This window comes from Cutaneotrichosporon oleaginosum (genome assembly GCF_008065305.1).
Source record: "Cutaneotrichosporon oleaginosum strain ATCC 20508 chromosome Unknown ATCC20508_contig06, whole genome shotgun sequence".
Lineage (NCBI taxonomy): Eukaryota > Fungi > Basidiomycota > Tremellomycetes > Trichosporonales > Trichosporonaceae > Cutaneotrichosporon > Cutaneotrichosporon oleaginosum.
Window position 1 is genome coordinate 138336 of NW_027072175.1, and position 17966 is coordinate 156301.

The following is a 17966-nucleotide window of genomic DNA, read 5'->3' on the forward strand; positions in this document are numbered from 1 at the left end:
CTGCAGGTTTGGCGACTGTTGATAACGGCGTTGATGATGGGTGGAGATTCGGTGAGGACGAGCAGTGGAGAAAGTTGGGTGGCAAGCGGGACCAAATATCTTCCATCCTCCACTCAACGCCCATCCAAAGCAAACCGATGCTCGCGTGGCTTTACTAATAACCTTCCTAATGACCTAATGCCCTACCTGGTTCCGTCACTCCAGCGACGTTTGTTGTCGATCCCTCCACTTCGCCTTCGCTTCATCCACATCATCCATCCACGCCATGACATCCACCGCCGCGCGACCAAGTGGGTCCTCAAGAAGCGCAGAGCTGACAGCAGTACCACGCGACGGGCGTCTTCTCGCCCTTATCCTCGCGAGTAAGGGGATCAGCGACGCCGATGACCGCGTCATTCACCAGCTCCTCGACTTCGCGCACCGTGAGTCGCGCACCTTCATACGGGCCTCTTAGCTGCGACGGGCATGCGTGGCGGCTCTGTGTTAGCCACAGCAGCTGGTGTGGCGTGTGTGGCGTGTTGATGCGCTCCAATTTGTGCCATTATCGCGTCAGTGGCATTGCCCGCCGCCCTCAATGCGCTGCGCCGCCTTCTCCTCAGTTCCACCTGCCCGTCTCTCGCGCGCTCATCTTCCTTCTCGAGATGGACCTACACTGACCACAGGGTACACCGCTGATGTTTTGGGCGCGGCTCAGCAGCTCGCCGACCATGCGGGGCGGTCAGGCGCGCAGGCTAATCGCATCGAGAAGGAGGACGTCGAGCTTGCCATCCAGATGCGCAGGCGGCACGAATTCGTCGAGCAGCCTCCCCGGGATGTAAGTGGATCTGGGTGGATCTTGGCTTTTGCGCTTCTCCCTCTTAATGCCTGCCTTGACCCCGCTGACCACAGTATCTCGCCAATCTCGCACATGAGCTCAACTCCGTGCCCCTCCCGCCGTTGCCGGAGTCGTTCGAAGTCGTTCGCCTCCCGCCCGCGTCGCAGCGCCTCACAGAGGTCACGTTTGATCTCGTTCCCACCGACGCGGCTATGGTGCTCAGCGACGACGGCGTGTCCGAGTCGGAGAGCGAGAGCGAGAGCGACGCGGATGGCGAGGAGGACGACGAGCCAGAGGTCCAAGACGCTGAGGGCGAGGACGATGAGATGGAAGAGGTTGTGCCCGGCGGGGCCGCTCCCCAGCGCGACGTCGACGTTGACGAGGACTATGACGCGTAGAGTCAGTGAAGGCGCGATGAAGCTGAGCTCAAGCGAGCTTCAGCGACGCCGCCGTAGATCTGGGCCTCCGCGCACATGTATGCCTATTGAACATGCATAGATGTACCATGTATTGTGATCTTGGCCCAACCCGCCTCCTATTGCACCACACACTCGTGTGTCTTGTCTACAAAGCCATCTAGTCTGCCCGGCCAGTAAGGCCGGGCGAGACGCGTCCCGACGGCGAAGCGCTCAGCGATGCGAGCCCCGACGCCGGCGACCGCGGCGGCGACAGGTTTGGAGTGTGTGAGCCGGGCGAGTACACTGCGCTTCCCCGACGGCTCGGCGGCAGCGGCGTCAGTGACGAGTGCGACCCCCGGCTTGCGATGCTGGGAAGATCGACATCGTCTTCGCGACCCTGGGCAAGTGCAGCACACATCGCCTTGTACTTGACGAGCTCCGTTTCCATGTCCTCCTTCGCGATCTTGGCAAGAACGAGCTGGCGCACCAGCTCGACATGCTCCTGATTCATCGTCGCGATCGACGCCTCAAGACTCTTGACTTGGCTGCTAAGGTGGCGATTGGCACCACGCAGCTGTTCCGTCTCACGCGCGTACGCCTCCAACTGGCGGACATGCTCGGTCTGAATGCGGCACTTCTCGTTCCACTCCGACTCGTACTGGTCGAGCATGAGTGGAGTGCTATCGGTCAGCCTCAACTCCAGCTTGTTTGACCTACATCCTGGTCTCGTAGGCATCGCGGACGAAGTCGTTGCTGCGCCATTGCTCCTCTCCATCCTCCGACTCCACACGGTAGCACTCGTATAGGTCGCCGGTGAGGAAGGCTAGCAGCTCCTCGAACTCAAGCTTGAGCAGCTGGTCCTCGCACTTGCGCAGAAGAGCGATCGCGAAGCGGAATACGGCCTCAGTGCCCTCCGCCAACACAATATCGGTTACGCGATAAACCAGAGACAGGGGAAATCTGTGGTCAACTTGCTGAACAATTGATAAGGTCTTAGATGCTCACCGGTACGAAAACAATGTCATAAGCCACTGCGACGCGTACATCGAACTCTTGATGCCCTTGCGAACAAGATGCGCGTGCAGGAGTGGAAGAACGTCTTCGACAAGGCGGTCGAACTGGAAGAGGCGCAGCTGAAGCCCGGGCATGTTGTCCAGATAGTGGGACCGCAAGTTGTACGATGACATCAGGCGGACAAGGACACAGAACGCCTCCTCGTCTGGCATCTTTCTGTGAGCGTGATAAAGCGGACAAGCTCACGTTCAGCAAAAGTGTGGCAACAATGAAGGCCAGGCCCTGTGTGTAGCCAACATCTGGGTCGTATAGGGAGTAGGCCTTGCAGACGACGAATAGTCCCTCCTGGCCAATTGCTCCCTGGAAGAACTTGTGCGACGGGAAGGTCCTGTTGATATCCTTCTGAATGCTCTTCTCGTATGGGCTCGACTGCTTGAGCAGCGTCTTGTAAGTCTCCTCGAGGTTGGCGTTCTTGCTCGCGCTCATGAGCTGCCAGATGGGACCGCGTATGACCGAGGGAATGCCCTGCTGAATGGCGCGCGACAGCTCCTTGGGTCGCTCATTGGCGACAGCATCATAATCCTGCACCACGGCTCCCCAAAAGGTCCAATCGACATTCTCGTCTGTGCCCTGTGAGATTCCGCGTCCTGCACGCTCCCGACGGATCTCACGCGCTGCGACCTCCATCTCGTTGCGCACACGCTCAAAGCCCTCCCCTAGCGGCTCCTGCTCCGCCTCTCGAATGTGGTGCTGATCGGACGAGTCGAGGCGGCTCAGAGTCTGGGCCGTGCCAGAGCCGTTGCGGGAGAGTGTCGCAGGGATGGGAGGAGGGGTGGTAGACGTCGGCTGCGCACGTTGCAAAAAATGCGTCATTGTGGTGCGCCAAGAAGATCCAGGCGACGCGCTCAGTCCCGGCGAAGGCATGGCTGGTGCAGGCGCGAGATGCGAGACTGAGGCTTCGTTTGGAGGCGACGTGGAGTCAACTGCTCGAGATTGAGGGGAGGAGGACGGTGACAAAGAGGGCAAGGAGACGGACGGAAGCTGAAGCGTGCTGAAAGCGGACGTCGCGCTGGAAAAGAATCGACTCTTCGTGGTAGGGGTGGGGGAAGGGGATGGGGCGGACGTGCTCTCGCGATCCTTGCTCGAGCCAGCATCACCACTCCTGCCCTTTGCTGTGGCCCACTGTTCGTCTGACACTTTTGCCTCGTCGACATGCTCATCCCGGAGAGCAGTCTTGGATGACTCGCGAGGTGGCGTAGCGCCCGTGGAGAGGACAGTGGAGGTTGTAGGTGGATTAAGGGTTGATGAGGATGCTGACGATGGAAGAACGCGGCTGAAGAGTGATGCGACGCCTGCCACGCGCGATGGCGCCGCTGGTGTGGATGGCGCGGAGGCAGGTGGCGGAACGGCTGCGGCAGGCGTACGAGTCGAGGGCATGGCGTCGTCGCTGACAGACTGCCTGGGCGTTTCAGTTGGGATGTGCCCGACGGGAGATGCCTGTTCCTCATGGATGGTCAGATCTTTCGCAGCGTCGTCGACGACCTCCTCAGCGGGCTTGATGCTGATAGCGTTCTTGAGCTTGTCATCAAGCTTGATCGCGGGCTTGTCTACGAGCACAGGTGTGAGCTTGTGCTTGACATCAGCCGGCTCCTCCAGCTTGGGCGCCGCCTTGCGTTGGACTCTTGGCACCGTCTTGGTAGCCGCCTTTGGCATGGCTTTGTTCGCAGCCCTGGAAGTGTCCGTGAACGCGGCCGTCGACTCCAGTGAGGCGCTCAACGCCACTATCTCAGCCTGCGTGTTCTCTTCCACGTTCATGGAAGCAGGGTGTTGAACAATAGAGTCCGGTTGCACAGCAGCGATCAGGGGCGCAGGATCTAGCAAGGCAGACGGAGGCTCGATGACGGGCGAGATCGGTGCGGGAGGGAGGAGGCTTGTCGTGGCTGGAGATACGGAGGACTTGGCTGGAGATTGGGTTGGCGACGAGGAAGCCTCACGCAAGGGCAGTTCAATCTTATCCGTTTCCACAGGCGAAAGAGCAGCAGAAAGGGGCGGCACGGGCGGCGTGGGGGATGGCACGGAGGGCGGCGGTGTGGATGAGCGAGGCGAGCTGCCTTCGAGCTCGCTGTTTGTCGATTTGAAAGAGCTGGGCGCAAACCCGTCAGCCTGCCCGTTGTTAGTATTGAGCTTGGGTGAGAGCGGGGTGCGTTTAGTGGTCGAGATGGGCGACGTCGTGGAAGGGATACGGCCTCCGCTCGAGTTCGAGCGCGTGGTGATGGGGCGCGAGGAAGGTGTTACTCTGCCCGAGCTCGGCGTCACGCGGCCTGACCCTTTCAGCCTTCCTGGAGATGCAGGCCGTCCAGGTGGTTTGGTCCCCGGCGAGCTCGAGCTCTTGTTCTCCCACAGGGAGGCGGCGGCGCGCACCCTGCTCGGGCCACCGCCCGAAGTCGAGGCCGTGCGGGGCTTAGTGGAACTGTTGTGCGAGGCGGGAGCAGCAGGCTGTGCGTCTGCAGCGTCGGAAACCACGTCAGCACCAGTGTCCAGCTTGGCAACGGAAGACATGACGCCAGGTGCGGTGAAGTTTGGAAGCGGGGGGACAGTGAGGGGGTGCAGGTGGGTGAGGGGGCGTTGCGTTCGTAGCTGTTTTTGGGCAATGTAATGGATACAGGGGAGGTTTCCGGGCAAGACGGGGTCGAGGATCGTAAAGGGCGTGTTCTTGTTGTCGATGGAGAGATATGAGAGAGAGGATGATACCAAGAAAGATGATGAAGAAGATGAAGAGCTCGACAAGAAAGAGAAGAGGAGCACGTCGCGCGCTGATCCGTGCCTGCAGCGTGAACCCACAGGGTGGAGGTCGCGTCCCTTCCCGCTCCAATACAAACCTTACTTGGTCACATCTGAAACGCGTCTCGTAGCATTAGCGGGGCCAATTTTCAAGTCAGCCACGTGCAAGCTGCGGCAGGTGGAGGTCCGAGATTTCCATCACTCCGTGGTCATTGCTCTTTGCCACCTTCATATCGATCTTGAACTGCCGACAGTAAGCCTGACGGGCTGCATATTGAGCTCACCCCACAGTGGTGGCGGATACTGCCTATTATGACCTCCTCGAGATTCACGTCGAGGCCACAGAGGTCGAGATCAAGCGCGCCTACAAGAAAAAAGCGATGAAGCACCATCCGGTATGCCCCATCCCTGCCCACCCGCTGACCCACAGGACAAAAACCCAGACGACCCCTTGGCGCATGAGACTTTTCAGGCTATAGGACAGGCGTACGAAACGCTCATGGACCCCAATCTTGTGCGCCACAACGGTTTCCGCAGTAGCTGACAGCAGCGGGAAAGCTACGACCGATATGGGCCGGACGGGCCGCCGCGCGGAGGTGGCGGGTTCGCCGACGAATTCGACATGTTTGACGCCATGTTTGGTGGCTTTGGCATGGGTGGCCGCGGCGGCGGCGCATCGTTCGGCTTTGACCCCGCAGGGCGAGGGCCAAGGCCAACGCGTGGCCACAACACTGACGTTGAGTACCAGATTACTCTCGAGGAGGCGTACAAAGGCAAGCGGGTCGTGATGGCCCTTGAGCGCGACCGCATCTGCAAGACGTGCAAGGGGTACGTTGTTTGTTAATAGGCGTAACTGACAAAAGACGAGGAGGACGCGAGGGCATGAAGATGACTACGTGTGGCAAGTGTGAGGGCAAGGGCGTCATGTTCGCGGACCGACATGTGAGTGGATGCGCTGTGGAGCTCTGAGAACGCACTGACGCATCAGCTGGCACCAGGTGTTGTTGGGAAGATGCGTGTCACCTGCACCGACTGCGACGGAGTCGGTGAGCATATTCGCGAGAGAGACCGTTGCAAGCGCTGCAAGGGCAAGAAGGTCATGAAGGAGAAGAAGAGGGTCGAGTTCCAGATAGAGCCTGGGACAGAGCACGGAGAGCGCATCGCACTCAAGGGAGAGGGCGACGAAGAGGTGAGTGATGCTCATTCATTGGTTTCACTCGATGGGTGTGATCTGACAGCAGCCGGATGTTCCAGCGGGCGATGTCATCTTCCACATTCGAATCAAGCCGCACACGACATTCATGCGCCCTACGCAGTCGCCATATGATCTCCAGACAACGGCCACCCTGAACTTGTCAGAGGCACTGCTGGGCTTCAGGCGCATCCTCATCGTCCACCTTGATGGGCGAGGGTTGCGTGTCGAGTCGAAGCGTGGCGAGCGCATCATCCAGCATGGCGATGAGCTCGTAATTCACGGCGAGGGCATGCCCGTGCGTGGAACCGCATCCAAAGGTGACCTTTACATCAAGTTCAAGGTCGAGATGCCTGGTGTATCGTGGGCAGCGCGGCAGAGCGAGGACTCTGTGCAGCTGCCTGCGCCACTGCCTGACCTCGACCCAGAGCCTGAGAAGGTGGACGTGCGTCACCTGTCGCCTGTGCGACGATAAATGATAAAAGCTAGACACAACTCAAGTGTACGACCACACCTGTATGCATAGGAGCTGTAAGCATGCACACACTTCGCACCATGCATGGCAAAGAATGCGACAAGGGCCAAGGCGAAGGACAAAGACATCCTGGAAAGCGGATATAAAAGATTGGCGATGATTACAGCAGTAATGCCTGAACCCTGCGTCTTCGGAGATCTCCGCTAATGTCGGCGTCGGCCAAGCTTCATCGCCGTCCAGTCAACGAACACGCAAACAGCAGTGCCGGGATCTCGAGAGACTGCTGCAAGCGAGCGCGGCGCGACAGATTCTTCTGGTTGCGGTGCTCAGAATCTTCGGTAGCGACGCGTCCAAGTTCCGGGTGGCGTTCTTGGCCTTCGGGCCTTGGAAGCTCGGCGTGGGCGGGGAGCGGAGATTTGTTTTCATTTGTTTTCATGACGCCATTGATTTCGGGGCTGCTGACAGAGATCTTTGTCGGGTCGGTCCTGGTGCGCACTTCACCGCGCATGCTGCCCACCGCCCTCGCACTCGCACTCACACTCGGTGGCGCAGCGGGCTGATAATCTTTCGCGGAGTTGCAGGCTCATCTTTTACTCACTTCTCTTCACTTCTCCAAGACCGGACTCCACTCGCGCGATCACGCGCCCCTCTGTGCCTCGGTTCAACCCGTGCCTCCCCTCCCTCCCGTCCCCATTCTTCAACGATGACCATTAACACCGACGACTTCAAGTCGATTCCCGTGCTCGACCTCTCGCGCGTCGAGACGGACAAGGCGGGCCTGCTGGCGGATCTGCAGGCTGCGCTCGTGACTGTCGGCTTCTTCTACGTCAAGAACCACGGCATCCCCGTCGAGTTCTTGGACGCGACGACAGCCAAGGCCGTTGAGTTCTTTGACCTGCCCCTCGAGGAGAAGCTCAAGGCGGACAAGATCAACAGCCCCACGTTCCTCGGCTACAGCGTGCAGGGCAACGAGATCACCAAGAACAAGAAGGACAACCGCGAGCAGCTGGACTTTGCGAACGAGCTCGCCGAGTTCTGGAAGCCCGGCCAGCCCGAGTACGAGCGGCTCACGGGGCCGAACGTATGGCCTGATGAGGCCGTGATCCCGGGCTTCAAGGAGGCCATCCTCGAGTATTGGGACCGGACGCACGAGCTCGCCAACCGCCTGACGCACCTCGTCGCCGAGGCGCTCGGCCTCCCCGCCGACGCCCTCGACAAGTACGTCGATCAGAACCAGCAGCACCGCGCCAAGCTCATCAAGTACCCGGCGGTGGACGCGCTCGCGCCCTCGGACGGCAACCAGGGCGTCGGCGCCCACCGCGACACGGCCAACCTCCTCACCGTGCTGTACCAGGCCAACGACATGCCGGGTCTCCAGGTCCAAAACCACGCGGGCGACTGGATCGACGCCACCCCCATGCGCGGCACGTTCGTCGTCAACATCGGCACTGGGCTCGAGTACCTCGTCGACGGCGTCGCTGTCGCCACCACCCACCGTGTCCTCAACCCGTTGCCGGGCAAGGGTCCCCGCTACTCGATCGCGTACTTCCACGGCGCGCGCCTCGACCAGAAACTCTATCCCACGCCGATGCCCCAGCACATACTCAACCAGAAGCCAGCGACTGTCGTCACTGACACCGCTGGGTTCCAGTACGCTGCGCTGTACGCGCAGAACCCAGGGCTGTACGCTGTTGTCAACCGCATGAGTTCGCATCGCGACGTCGCCGGCAAGTGGTACCCCGAGCTGTCGAAGGAGCATGGGATCGACGTGTCGGGGGTGAATGCTGGGTACTAGGCGCACCCTTCGAGCAGAGTCGCGGCGCGCCAGGAGTCGTATCTCAGAACAGTGTACAGGTGTGTACATCTCAGGTTGGCATAGCATAGTTATCCATGTACGTGTTCGCGTCACTCTCACCTTTCTCACTGATGTTGCGGGTTATCTGTTGTCAAACGCACGCTGATGCATGGGGCTCGTGGGAGCCCAGCCGTGACAATGTTAAGCTTCTTGCGGCTTTGGCGTCAGCTTCTCCATTAGGTGATGCCAGTGCACACACGTACACACGGAAGGATGGCGAGCTCCTGCCCGACCACAACCTCTCAAGCTCCTCCGGTGCGGCCTCTGAGCCAGATTGCACCATCTGCTGCTGCCAGGTAGCCTTGTCCCCTTCGAGGCGCTGGGCATCGGTCGCCGCGCGCACGCCCACGAAAAACCCCCCAGCGCTCGTTATGGTAGCGCTCCTCGTGCCCCAGCATGCGACTAGATGTCCGCATGTGACTGGCCGGCTCTGAGGGCCGGCTCGCTCCACTTCTATGACTGTCTCCTCGAGACACGGCCCCGCAAACTGAAGCGCCAGCGCAAGTCGACAGCGCGTAACAGGCACTCCCAGCCTGCGCTCTCTGATTGCCGTGATGGCCTGAGGTATACTCATTGTCGCGCCTGTTAGAGATACTACCCAAGACCCTCGTCATGCCACACGTCGAGGTGCTGCGCGTGACCTCCCCTTTGTTGCGTGTCGACATAGGTGGCCTCGCTTGCGCCTGACCGCGCAGCGGTCATTCGCGTCCCAGCCCACGTCGAGAGCGTGGCATACGGGCGCATGTAGCGGAAGCGGATGAGCACATCCCCGTCTGGGTCTGCGAGGGCGCCCTCGAAGTATTGTGTCTGCCCGGCGCCAGCACCATTGACGTCTTGACGGCCGCATGCGCGGGCCGTCTGGATGATTCGCGCCGCAATCGCGTTCGCGTGGGAAGAGGACCGGGGACGAGAGAGAAGAGGGACGACAGGAGTGACGGTGTGTGAGGATTCTAGATGAGGGATGCGCAGCAGAGAGGAAAAAATGTGATGAGGCCAACGGCAGGTGGGAGAAGCAGGGAGGTCTGCTGTGCGGGGCCGCGCTAGGATGCCACTTGCTGCGCGATGCCAAACCTGGAAGTACTTGCTGTTGCTGGGAGCGGTTCCCTCCGTTAGAGCAGACGCATCGACAAGCGAGCAGCGAGGATCATGGGGTTTCATGGCGTTTGGCATGGGTGTAGTGATGATGATGGACCTTCTTGCGACCGCGAAAGTCAGCGATGAGAGTGGGTACCATCCAACGACGGCATGAGCCACCGGAGATTCAGACACACAGCCATAAGAACAAGGTAAGAAGGCAGAGCGTCCACCTCGTAGAGTCCTCGTGTAAGAACGTCGGAGAAGTCGAAGACAGCAGTGTGCTGGTGAGCTCAGCTGTTCCAACCGCCGCCCCGTGATCGTGATGTCGATGCATGCGGCGATGATTTGCCGTTGCGGTGCGATCTTCGTGTATGTCGCGACGGCGTTGGGGGGCACATCCGCCCGAGGTATGACAGCTGCTTGCCGACGACCCAGCGTGATACCGAGACCTTGCCGCATAAGGGGATAGGACGCGCCCGCTCGAGTAGTGTGCGACATGAGACACTCGTCCATAACCTCGGCTCCGCGCTTCAGTGAGTCGGCGTCGGGCTCAAGAGTGCAGCTTTGCGTCTTACGTGCTCGTGAGGGCTGCGGCCAGGAGTGCGCATGCTGGCAGTGTAGATTAATGTGCTGGCACACATGCGATCAGCGTAACCAACTCGCTGCTGATGACTTACGGGCCCTGGGCTCTCTCGGAAGGTGGTTGGGAGGCCGCGCGTGCCGCGTCACCTCCACCTTGCGCTTGAGCAGGCCGTCCTATGCCAGATCCAGTCTTAGGCGGTGGGAAAGGTGGTACAGCTGTCCGTGAGATGCCTGTTGTCAATCGAGGAGAGGCCGGACGTCTGAATACGTGCGGTCATACGGTCGCGGAGTGGGACATGAAGGAGTCGTGGTGCAGATGTGAGGTGGATCAGAGGGTGAGAGGTGTGCTGGTCCCGACGAGCAGGCTGGTCACCACTTGTCGCAAGCGGCGCGTTGGTGGCTGGTCGCCACTTGTCGCAGCGGCGCGGTGGACTGAGTGCAGGGAGTGCATGCATTGGAACAGCGGTTGGTCGCACACCCCAAAGCGCTCAGCGACCTACCGCCGATGTCGGTCCCGCAGCGCGTGCTGCCTTCGCTTAGGTGAATGTCGTCCGGACCCCTGCGACTAGCAACGACGATGGTGCATAGCCAAAATGCGCTGTTCGGAGCTGTCGCAGTCATCGGCTCCATGAGGCAAGTTGCATCAGTCTGCGCGTTACGATTAGTGCGGGTATGTTAGCGAAGTCCGCATGCATCTGGAGCAGCTCGAGTCAGGTGCCATCCGGCCGGGGAGGAGCTGACCGTTGCGATCTGGGTGGTATGCAGCAGGGCTGGGCACGGAGATGAGCAGTGAAAGCGGAGATCGTCGTCTGCGTCCGCTAAGGACATTTCTGCCCAGGCACGCCCCGCCGTCTTTGTTTTGCCATGCAGTCGCCGCACAAGACAGGTGACATGGCATGCACGTCTTGGCGTGCGGAGATGGAGTTTGGAGGCGGAGTGGAGACGACGCAGCCGACACTGCACGTCCTGTCGCGACATATAAGAGCGTGCGAAGGCCTTCGCCCCCTGTACCGTCCCACTCGACATCACCGACATGACTCGCTATCAGCAAGTTCTGCGCTACGGGCCGGGATACCGCGTTCATTGCCCGCTGCAGGCGCCGCCGCTATACCCGGACGACGTTGATGTCTCACCGCCGGCGCTGGTTCGCACCGAAGCACCAGTGCGCGCTTCTTCACTCGACGAGGACAGTGACTCCGCACGGCGATTCCTTTCGGGGCTTGGATGCAACTCCAGGAACATGAGGCAGGTCGAAGCACATCCAATCGACCCTGCAAGCGAGAACAGCACATACTCGTGCGAGCCAGGTGGGGTCCTGAACTCCACATGTCCACCCGCTTCAGCGACGCAGCTCATCTCCCGTACCCCATTCACGATGCCCACGGTGACACAGACGGAATCGGCAGAGACGAGACGTTCTGCATCGTCGGCTATGTCCGGACTTCGCATCCGCCTCGAGCAAACCACACCGCATGGACTTGGTGAGCTCCTTCCCGCTCGGTCCCCAGGGCCTGCCCAACGCATATCGCCACACCCTAGCCAGTCCTTCCCCGCCCAACCGTCTGCCCCCACGGCCTCCTCTCCGACTCACGCGGAACGCTGCCCAGCCAAACCGCGGCCTGCTGTGCTCTTCTCGATCAATGGGTGGTGTGAGCATCACAATGCCCCGCAGCGGCCCGCTGAGTAACCTCCCGAGACAGACGACGTTTAGAATGCAAGCGGAGCACACTGGCGGGGGTCGAACCATTACATGTAGCTCTGAGTCGCTACGTCCTCGATGCCTTTGCTTCTCGGACGCGCTTCAAAGGGCGCGACACGCACCTGGCAGAGGCGCCTGGGCTGAAACGACTGTGCACAACAGTGCGATGATGATAAGACACGAACGGCCCGTGCTGGGAAGCAACGTTGCGCTATTCGCCGTCGCTTTCTTCGTCGCTGCTGGGCTCGGCGTGGACGACTCGGCGGTTGGTGTTCTCTGGCAAGGAGGCGTCACTGTCTTCCTCCTCGTTGGCCTCACGCTGCGCGGAAGGTCGCGCCTGTTCAGCGGCCATTGCCTCATCAAACTTCTTCGGCCTGCTGTCAGTATCTCATGCATGCATGCAGCGGAACAGCGCCAGAGTCGGAGTCGAGCGGGAAAAGTGAGCCACCTTCGTCTCGGCCGCTCCCCTTCGGTCGCTCCCCTCTGTTCTCCCAGCCTCTTGTCCTTGCTCCCTCATTCCTCTTCCCCACAGCCTCTGCCTCTCTAGGCGTCCCTCGACCTCCTACGTTGCTGCAACTGCCCCTGTGCCCCGAAGGATTCGAAGTCATGAACATCTGGGAAGAAAACTCACCATTCCCCAACTTTGCGCCAGGCTTTGACCTCTGCTCCGGTGACTATGTGAACGATCTCGCCTGCTACGCGGTCATCCACCTTTGGATAGAGCTGGACAATGGCGAAGGACCCTGCAAATCAGCCTTTGACGTCGCCTTCCTTAACCCATCCCCCTTCAAGCTGATACGTTGGGGGAGGTCAGCGTCGCAAGAATTGGTAGGCAGTTAGGCAAGAGTACCGCCCTTGCACAACCATCGCTTTGGGCGACAATCTCGCCAACTTGGCACTCCTCACTCACCCCGAGCAGCGAAAGCTGTCCGGCGCACACGCGCGGGCATGTCAACAAGCTCGGGCTCGCCCTCGATCTCCGTCGCGAATTGATTCGAGCCCTGGGGCCCGCCAAGGCGCACCAGATGATGGTCGGCAGGAAGCGTAGAAGGTGTGTAGTCTGTCGAGGGGACAGCTTTGGGGCGGGGGCGGGGCGGCATGATGTTGAAGTGAGAGATATTCAAATGTTAGGTGAGGGCAAGGAAAGATGCGAGGAATGACGAAATGTGAGAGGGAGGGAGGTGGAGGGTGATGAAGGTAAGAGGGGGGGCTAGAATAGTGGGAACCTCCGCCCCACTCTGACAGCCTCCCTCTGTTCGGTCCGAAGTGATTGGGTGGCATGAAGTGGGGCATGTAATTTGTGATGAGGAACGAGCTGCATAGCATGCTTAGAACGTCCGCGAGGCCAATTGATAAGTTGCATGCTGATGGCTAAATGCATTGTGCTATGTGTGATTCCGAGGATCACCAAACCCCAAGAGAGGGCATGAACGACTGGACCCCACCCTTGCGATGCTCATAAGGCTCGTGATGCTGTCCACTCTCCCCCATGTCGGGTCGGGAAATGACACCTGGCCTGGGTTTTCTGGGGCGCAGCACACACCCTCGTGCCAACTCTCAGTGTTACAGCGCCGCCATCATTGCCTCTGACTCCCACCTTCCCACTTTTCGTCCAACACAGCACTCAACACTTACACTTGCAACTGCTTTGCTTAACGACGACCGAGGACCAACATAACGAAAGGAGAACCGCGTCATCTATGTGTTTGTGAGAATTTGTGTGCCATCTGAATTCTCCCTTCCCCTCGCTGGACATCAGACCGCGCCGTGGCGAGACGCCACGCTGACCGCAGAACCGGCTCCCCGAAGCTGCTCTTCACAACATGCTGTCGACGCAACCAACGTTGCGCCCGATCCTTCCACCATCTCCCCAATTAGAACATTGAGGGGGTCTTAATCGACCGTTCAGCACTTCTGCAAAACAACCTCAAATACACGTATGCGTCGGACATCTGTGGTGAGCGCCTACCCGCTTACACTGCCCCAGTCTTACTACCTCAGCGTCACCTATCCGCACTCCTGCCCCACTTTACTAATCATATTTGTCTCCACGGAGCTCAAGAGTTTCACCACGATTGCTGCACGTGACGCAACGACGAGTTTGCATAGGTTCAACGACCAAGCTCTCATGAGCAGGTCTTTGACCGCAGGTGGCCACTGATCTTGCAGACTGATCAGATGTTAGCACTAGTTCGTGTCTCCAACCAACATCTTGAACCGCCCCGCTGACCTCCTTGCCACTGGTTTGGTAGGGGCTCAAATTGAGTGTAACGAAGAGGCTCTCGCCGTCGAGAATCAGACAGCAGAGCCCGGCCGACGAGATGATTTTCTACGGCGCGGCGCAAAGCCGTAGCCCCAACATTTGACCACTGACGTCAGTTCCCACACCCGGAAGTGCTCCAGCACTTTTTTAAGAGGTCTGTCGCCACACCCCCGTCGCTCTTGCTTCGGTACGTGTGTAAATCGCTGGAATTGGCTCTGACTAGCCAGGCTGCATCATCAACAACGCCCATGTTATCGTTTGCAAGTTAGAACTGCAAGCAGTGCTGTGTTGACCAAGCACGGCTCATCTCATCGGAGAACGAGCTCGGGCTCAGGGCGCCGATAAAACAGTTAATTGAACTCACACACACCAATTCGATTCCACACCGACCAGCCATCGTCTGTCCCACCCTCCATCCGGTCCATATCTCCGTCTCAACCTTTGTCCCACCAATACGTCCCCGTCCTTTAAGCTGACTGATCCCACTTCCGTTCATTCGACCTTCAACATTGTTTCAACACCCATCTCTCACCTTACCTTGTACCACTTTTCCTCGCCTCCACCCCTTACATCACAACCTTGACAATGTCTACGCTTTCTACCCCGAGCGACACTGCGTCTAGCGAGACTTCGTCCACAACAACTGTCACCTGGGAGACACACAAGGCGAACTTCTTCTCCAAACACTCGAAGATTTGGAAGCGTCCCCGTGTGCTCAAGCTTTTCGATGAGGAGACAGGAACCACACAGGCCTACAAAGTTCTAAGGCTGGGCCATCTCGGCGAAGGAGGATGTGGCTCTGTTGACCATGTCCTCATCAGCAAAGGCGAGGATGTTTGGGAGGAGGCGGCACTAAAGTAAGTCGCGTCCTTTTCAGCACTTATCCCAGATGCATTCCGAAGGTGAACACGGGTTCATACGAGAACGAAGTCCGGATGTTCAAAGAGCTCAATGGCGGAGGCGACCAGTTTGCAACGGCCGATCTGTGGGGGAAACGCTGGTCCCAGTAAGTCTTGATACTCGCCACCTCAACGTGCGTGCTAATTCCACAGGGGGTACACTATCACCCGGGTTGCCGCGTTTGGAAGCCTCGCGGACGTCCTTCACTGGGCGAAGCGTTTCTTTGTCCCGCTCGCCACCCAAGACAACTCCACCGCGTCCGGCCATTTCTTCGCCCATATGGTCAGTCGAGACGGGGCATTGCGGATTATCCGCCGAATCCTCAAGGCAGTCGACGAGCTCCACAAACACGACGTCCTGCACAGGGATCTAAAGCCTGGTAACATCCTTTGCACCGGCAGGGCTATCAAGAACGGCTTCCTTTCTGATGTGTCAATCACCATTGCGGACTTTGGCCTCAGTGAGTTCATGCAGGACGGGGAGGGCGTTGGAAGGTGCGGTACCACCGGGTACGTAGCTCCTGAAGAGGTGTTCGACGAGAAGAGTGACATCTTCTCTGTCGGCTGGATCCTCGCGGAGCTTCTCACGGGGCTCTACCCCCCTGATGTTGAGTCTTCGACACCCAAGTTCAGCTTCGAGCGCGTTACCGGCAATTTCGAACTGGAGGCAAACCTTTATCAACTCGTCCAGAGCTTGACGGCCAAGAATCCTTGTGAGCGTTTAGGTGCCAGCCAGGCTCTTAGGATTGTTGAATCATTGCTCGAGGACTTCTTCGACGAAGACGTCGCTACGCCACCCTACAATCCACCCTGGCACGTGAATCGGTTCACGTCGCGGCAACTTCAAGAGATGTTCCCCGAGATCGATCTCGAAGGTGGCCACAGACTCCAAAACATCGCCAACCCCTATCCGAATGCCAACCATGTTGCCTCGGTCTCGCACATCAGGTTCCTCGGAACTGCTGCCGCTGCCCGCGTCCCTGCCCCACTTTGGGCCAACAATTGGGGCCTGGGACCCAGGGCCAAAGTTCCCGCTAGCCAAGAATGGAACCCGGCCACCAGCGGCACCGACACCGACACCGACTATCTCCAAAACCCCTGGTCCGTGCCCGAGCGGCTAACTTTCTGCGAAAGCGAAAGCGAATCTCAAGACATTGCCGACCACTACAAGGACCCGATCCCCCAGCCTGAACAGCTCGAGTCTATCGACGAGACGGAGTACCTGAACCATTCGGACATTGACGAGATTTGCCTCTCGCAAAACGACCATCCCTCACACCCCGACATATCCTCTCACGTCTCCTCGGTGTCCGACGAGGAGCAGGGAGAGATCTGCGTGGCCCGGCGTGTGCGCTTTGTGGGACGCGAAGATGCACGTCTCGTAAAGCTCCCGGCGACACGCGTGGAGCCGGTGGAGACAAGCTTCGTGGGACGCTTCAAGGTCGTACGAGTTGTACGTCACATCGCGCGCAAGAGCAGTACCCCCCTCATCCTGAGCGAACTTGACAGGAACGCGGTAAAACTGCTTCCCTTCGCAGTTCTCACGGCACCCACTCCGTTCGCCGGGTGGCCCTGTATTCCTTCCATTCGCGCTGGGGTCGGCATCCCGTGGCAGGCTGTCATCCGTCTCGGCCAAACTCTCGGGCGCGCGCACGAGTCTGCCCCACTCACTCCAGCTCGTTTTGCTCTCCCCGCGCCCGAAAACGAGAAGGAGACCAAGATCTTGGGCCGCGAGGGCAACGGCAGCGAGCAAAGCGAGTTAGACAACAGCCAGGGGGAAGCTAGCAAGCACAGCGAGGTGGACGACAGCGAAAGCAAGGTCGACACCAGCGAGCGTGACCCCAGCGACAGCGGCACCAGCGAGCAGAGCGGGCTCAGCAACCGCGAGGAGAGCGAGTCCAGCAACAGCGAACAGAGCGAGCTCCGCAACAGCGAACGCGACTCCAGTGAGGCTGAGGCCTCGCGATCATCCGGCAGTGACAGCGCTTGCGGCAATGTTGCCTCCAGCAAGCATAGCAGCAACTCGACCCCCACATCACATGGGGAGAACGAGCGGGAAACCAAGCGCAGCCGCATGGGCCGCGGTCTTCGGCGCGCGGTCGAGCGAGTCCGCAAGCGCATCCGCACAGTGCTTACGAAGGGTTAATCATTCTTCCAACCATCCTCCTTTCCCCCTTTCAGCCCTTCCCCCCTACCGCGCCACCCAGGTCTGCCCCCACAACTCAGCGTCTACAATATACCCGCGTCGCCCTACTATACCCAGCATCACGTACCACCTTCCGCACCCCAGCGCCCCAGCGCGCGTAGCCCTCGATCCGCCCACACCGACTCCTTTCACCTCAGACATCGTTCCATGTCTTTTATCACACTGTTTGGTATGCATCGTTACCGTTCTCATGCTGTGTGGGAGGTAGAATCACTGACTTGCGGCGCACGGAAGCAGGTCGAGCGAGTTGCCACCCTCAAGGGTCGGGACTTCAGGGTCCGGCTCTCTGGCCGGAAGCACCTGACCCCTCCTCTCCACGCGGGCGGGGAGTATGCATACGCCTCCATCTCACGCATGCATGCAGCCATGCATTCGAAAGAATGCATGCATGCGCACGACAGCGCAATGGTATCTTGGACGGACGGACGACGATGCATGGCGCAGGGGCGCGGGGCTGCGGGCCGCGCCCTCGGCCCTCCGAATCGGCGGGCCGGCTCTCGGCTCGGGGCGCAGCCTCCCCGCACGCCTACGGACGCTGGGCTCGCACGAATATTCCAGAGGAGAGGGAAGCAGGTTTGGAGGAAGCAGAAATTGTCTCGATGCATGCATCGCGACGCTTGTACCGCGAGGACGCAGCTACGGGCGCGGTGCAGGCGAGCGCGCCGCACACGCGCCGCGTGGAGTGGTGGACGGCGCGGAGACGCGGAGGGA

General features: G+C 59.6%; 6 protein-coding genes across 6 annotated transcripts; 4 read left to right on the top strand and 2 right to left on the bottom strand.

Moving 5' to 3' along the window:
- Window positions 1-265: 265 nt before the first annotated feature.
- COLE_06477 (uncharacterized protein) lies at window positions 266-1212 on the top strand (the record flags this gene model as incomplete). Its single annotated transcript, XM_018422673.2, has 4 exons — window positions 266-290; window positions 324-422; window positions 663-814; window positions 889-1212. The coding sequence occupies 4 exons, from the start codon at window positions 266-268 to the stop codon at window positions 1210-1212; spliced, it is 600 nt and encodes a 199-aa protein (XP_018280231.1).
- A 178-nt stretch (window positions 1213-1390) lies between these two features.
- COLE_06478 (uncharacterized protein) lies at window positions 1391-4785 on the bottom strand (the record flags this gene model as incomplete). Its single annotated transcript, XM_018421271.1, has 5 exons — window positions 1391-1892; window positions 1930-2172; window positions 2218-2438; window positions 2473-3277; window positions 4184-4785. 5 exons carry the CDS (start codon window positions 4783-4785, stop codon window positions 1391-1393), a joined length of 2373 nt encoding a protein of 790 aa, XP_018280232.1.
- A 602-nt stretch (window positions 4786-5387) lies between these two features.
- Window positions 5388-6674, top strand: COLE_06479 (uncharacterized protein; the record flags this gene model as incomplete). The annotated part of the gene is made up of 6 exons (XM_018422674.2): window positions 5388-5402; window positions 5438-5521; window positions 5558-5835; window positions 5871-5949; window positions 5996-6196; window positions 6249-6674. The coding sequence occupies 6 exons, from the start codon at window positions 5388-5390 to the stop codon at window positions 6672-6674; spliced, it is 1083 nt and encodes a 360-aa protein (XP_018280233.2).
- Window positions 6675-7377: 703 nt separating this feature from the next.
- COLE_06480 (uncharacterized protein) lies at window positions 7378-8469 on the top strand (the record flags this gene model as incomplete). Its single annotated transcript, XM_018422675.2, has 1 exon — window positions 7378-8469. The coding sequence occupies one exon, from the start codon at window positions 7378-7380 to the stop codon at window positions 8467-8469; it is 1092 nt and encodes a 363-aa protein (XP_018280234.1).
- Window positions 8470-12098: 3629 nt separating this feature from the next.
- On the bottom strand, window positions 12099-12987 carry COLE_06481 (uncharacterized protein; the record flags this gene model as incomplete). Its single annotated transcript, XM_018422676.2, has 3 exons — window positions 12099-12261; window positions 12519-12630; window positions 12798-12987. 3 exons carry the CDS (start codon window positions 12985-12987, stop codon window positions 12099-12101), a joined length of 465 nt encoding a protein of 154 aa, XP_018280235.1.
- Window positions 12988-14735: 1748 nt separating this feature from the next.
- COLE_06482 (uncharacterized protein) lies at window positions 14736-17195 on the top strand (the record flags this gene model as incomplete). The annotated part of the gene is made up of 3 exons (XM_018425275.1): window positions 14736-15007; window positions 15040-15156; window positions 15203-17195. The coding sequence occupies 3 exons, from the start codon at window positions 14736-14738 to the stop codon at window positions 17193-17195; spliced, it is 2382 nt and encodes a 793-aa protein (XP_018280236.1).
- Between the last annotated feature and the right edge of the window lie 771 nt (window positions 17196-17966).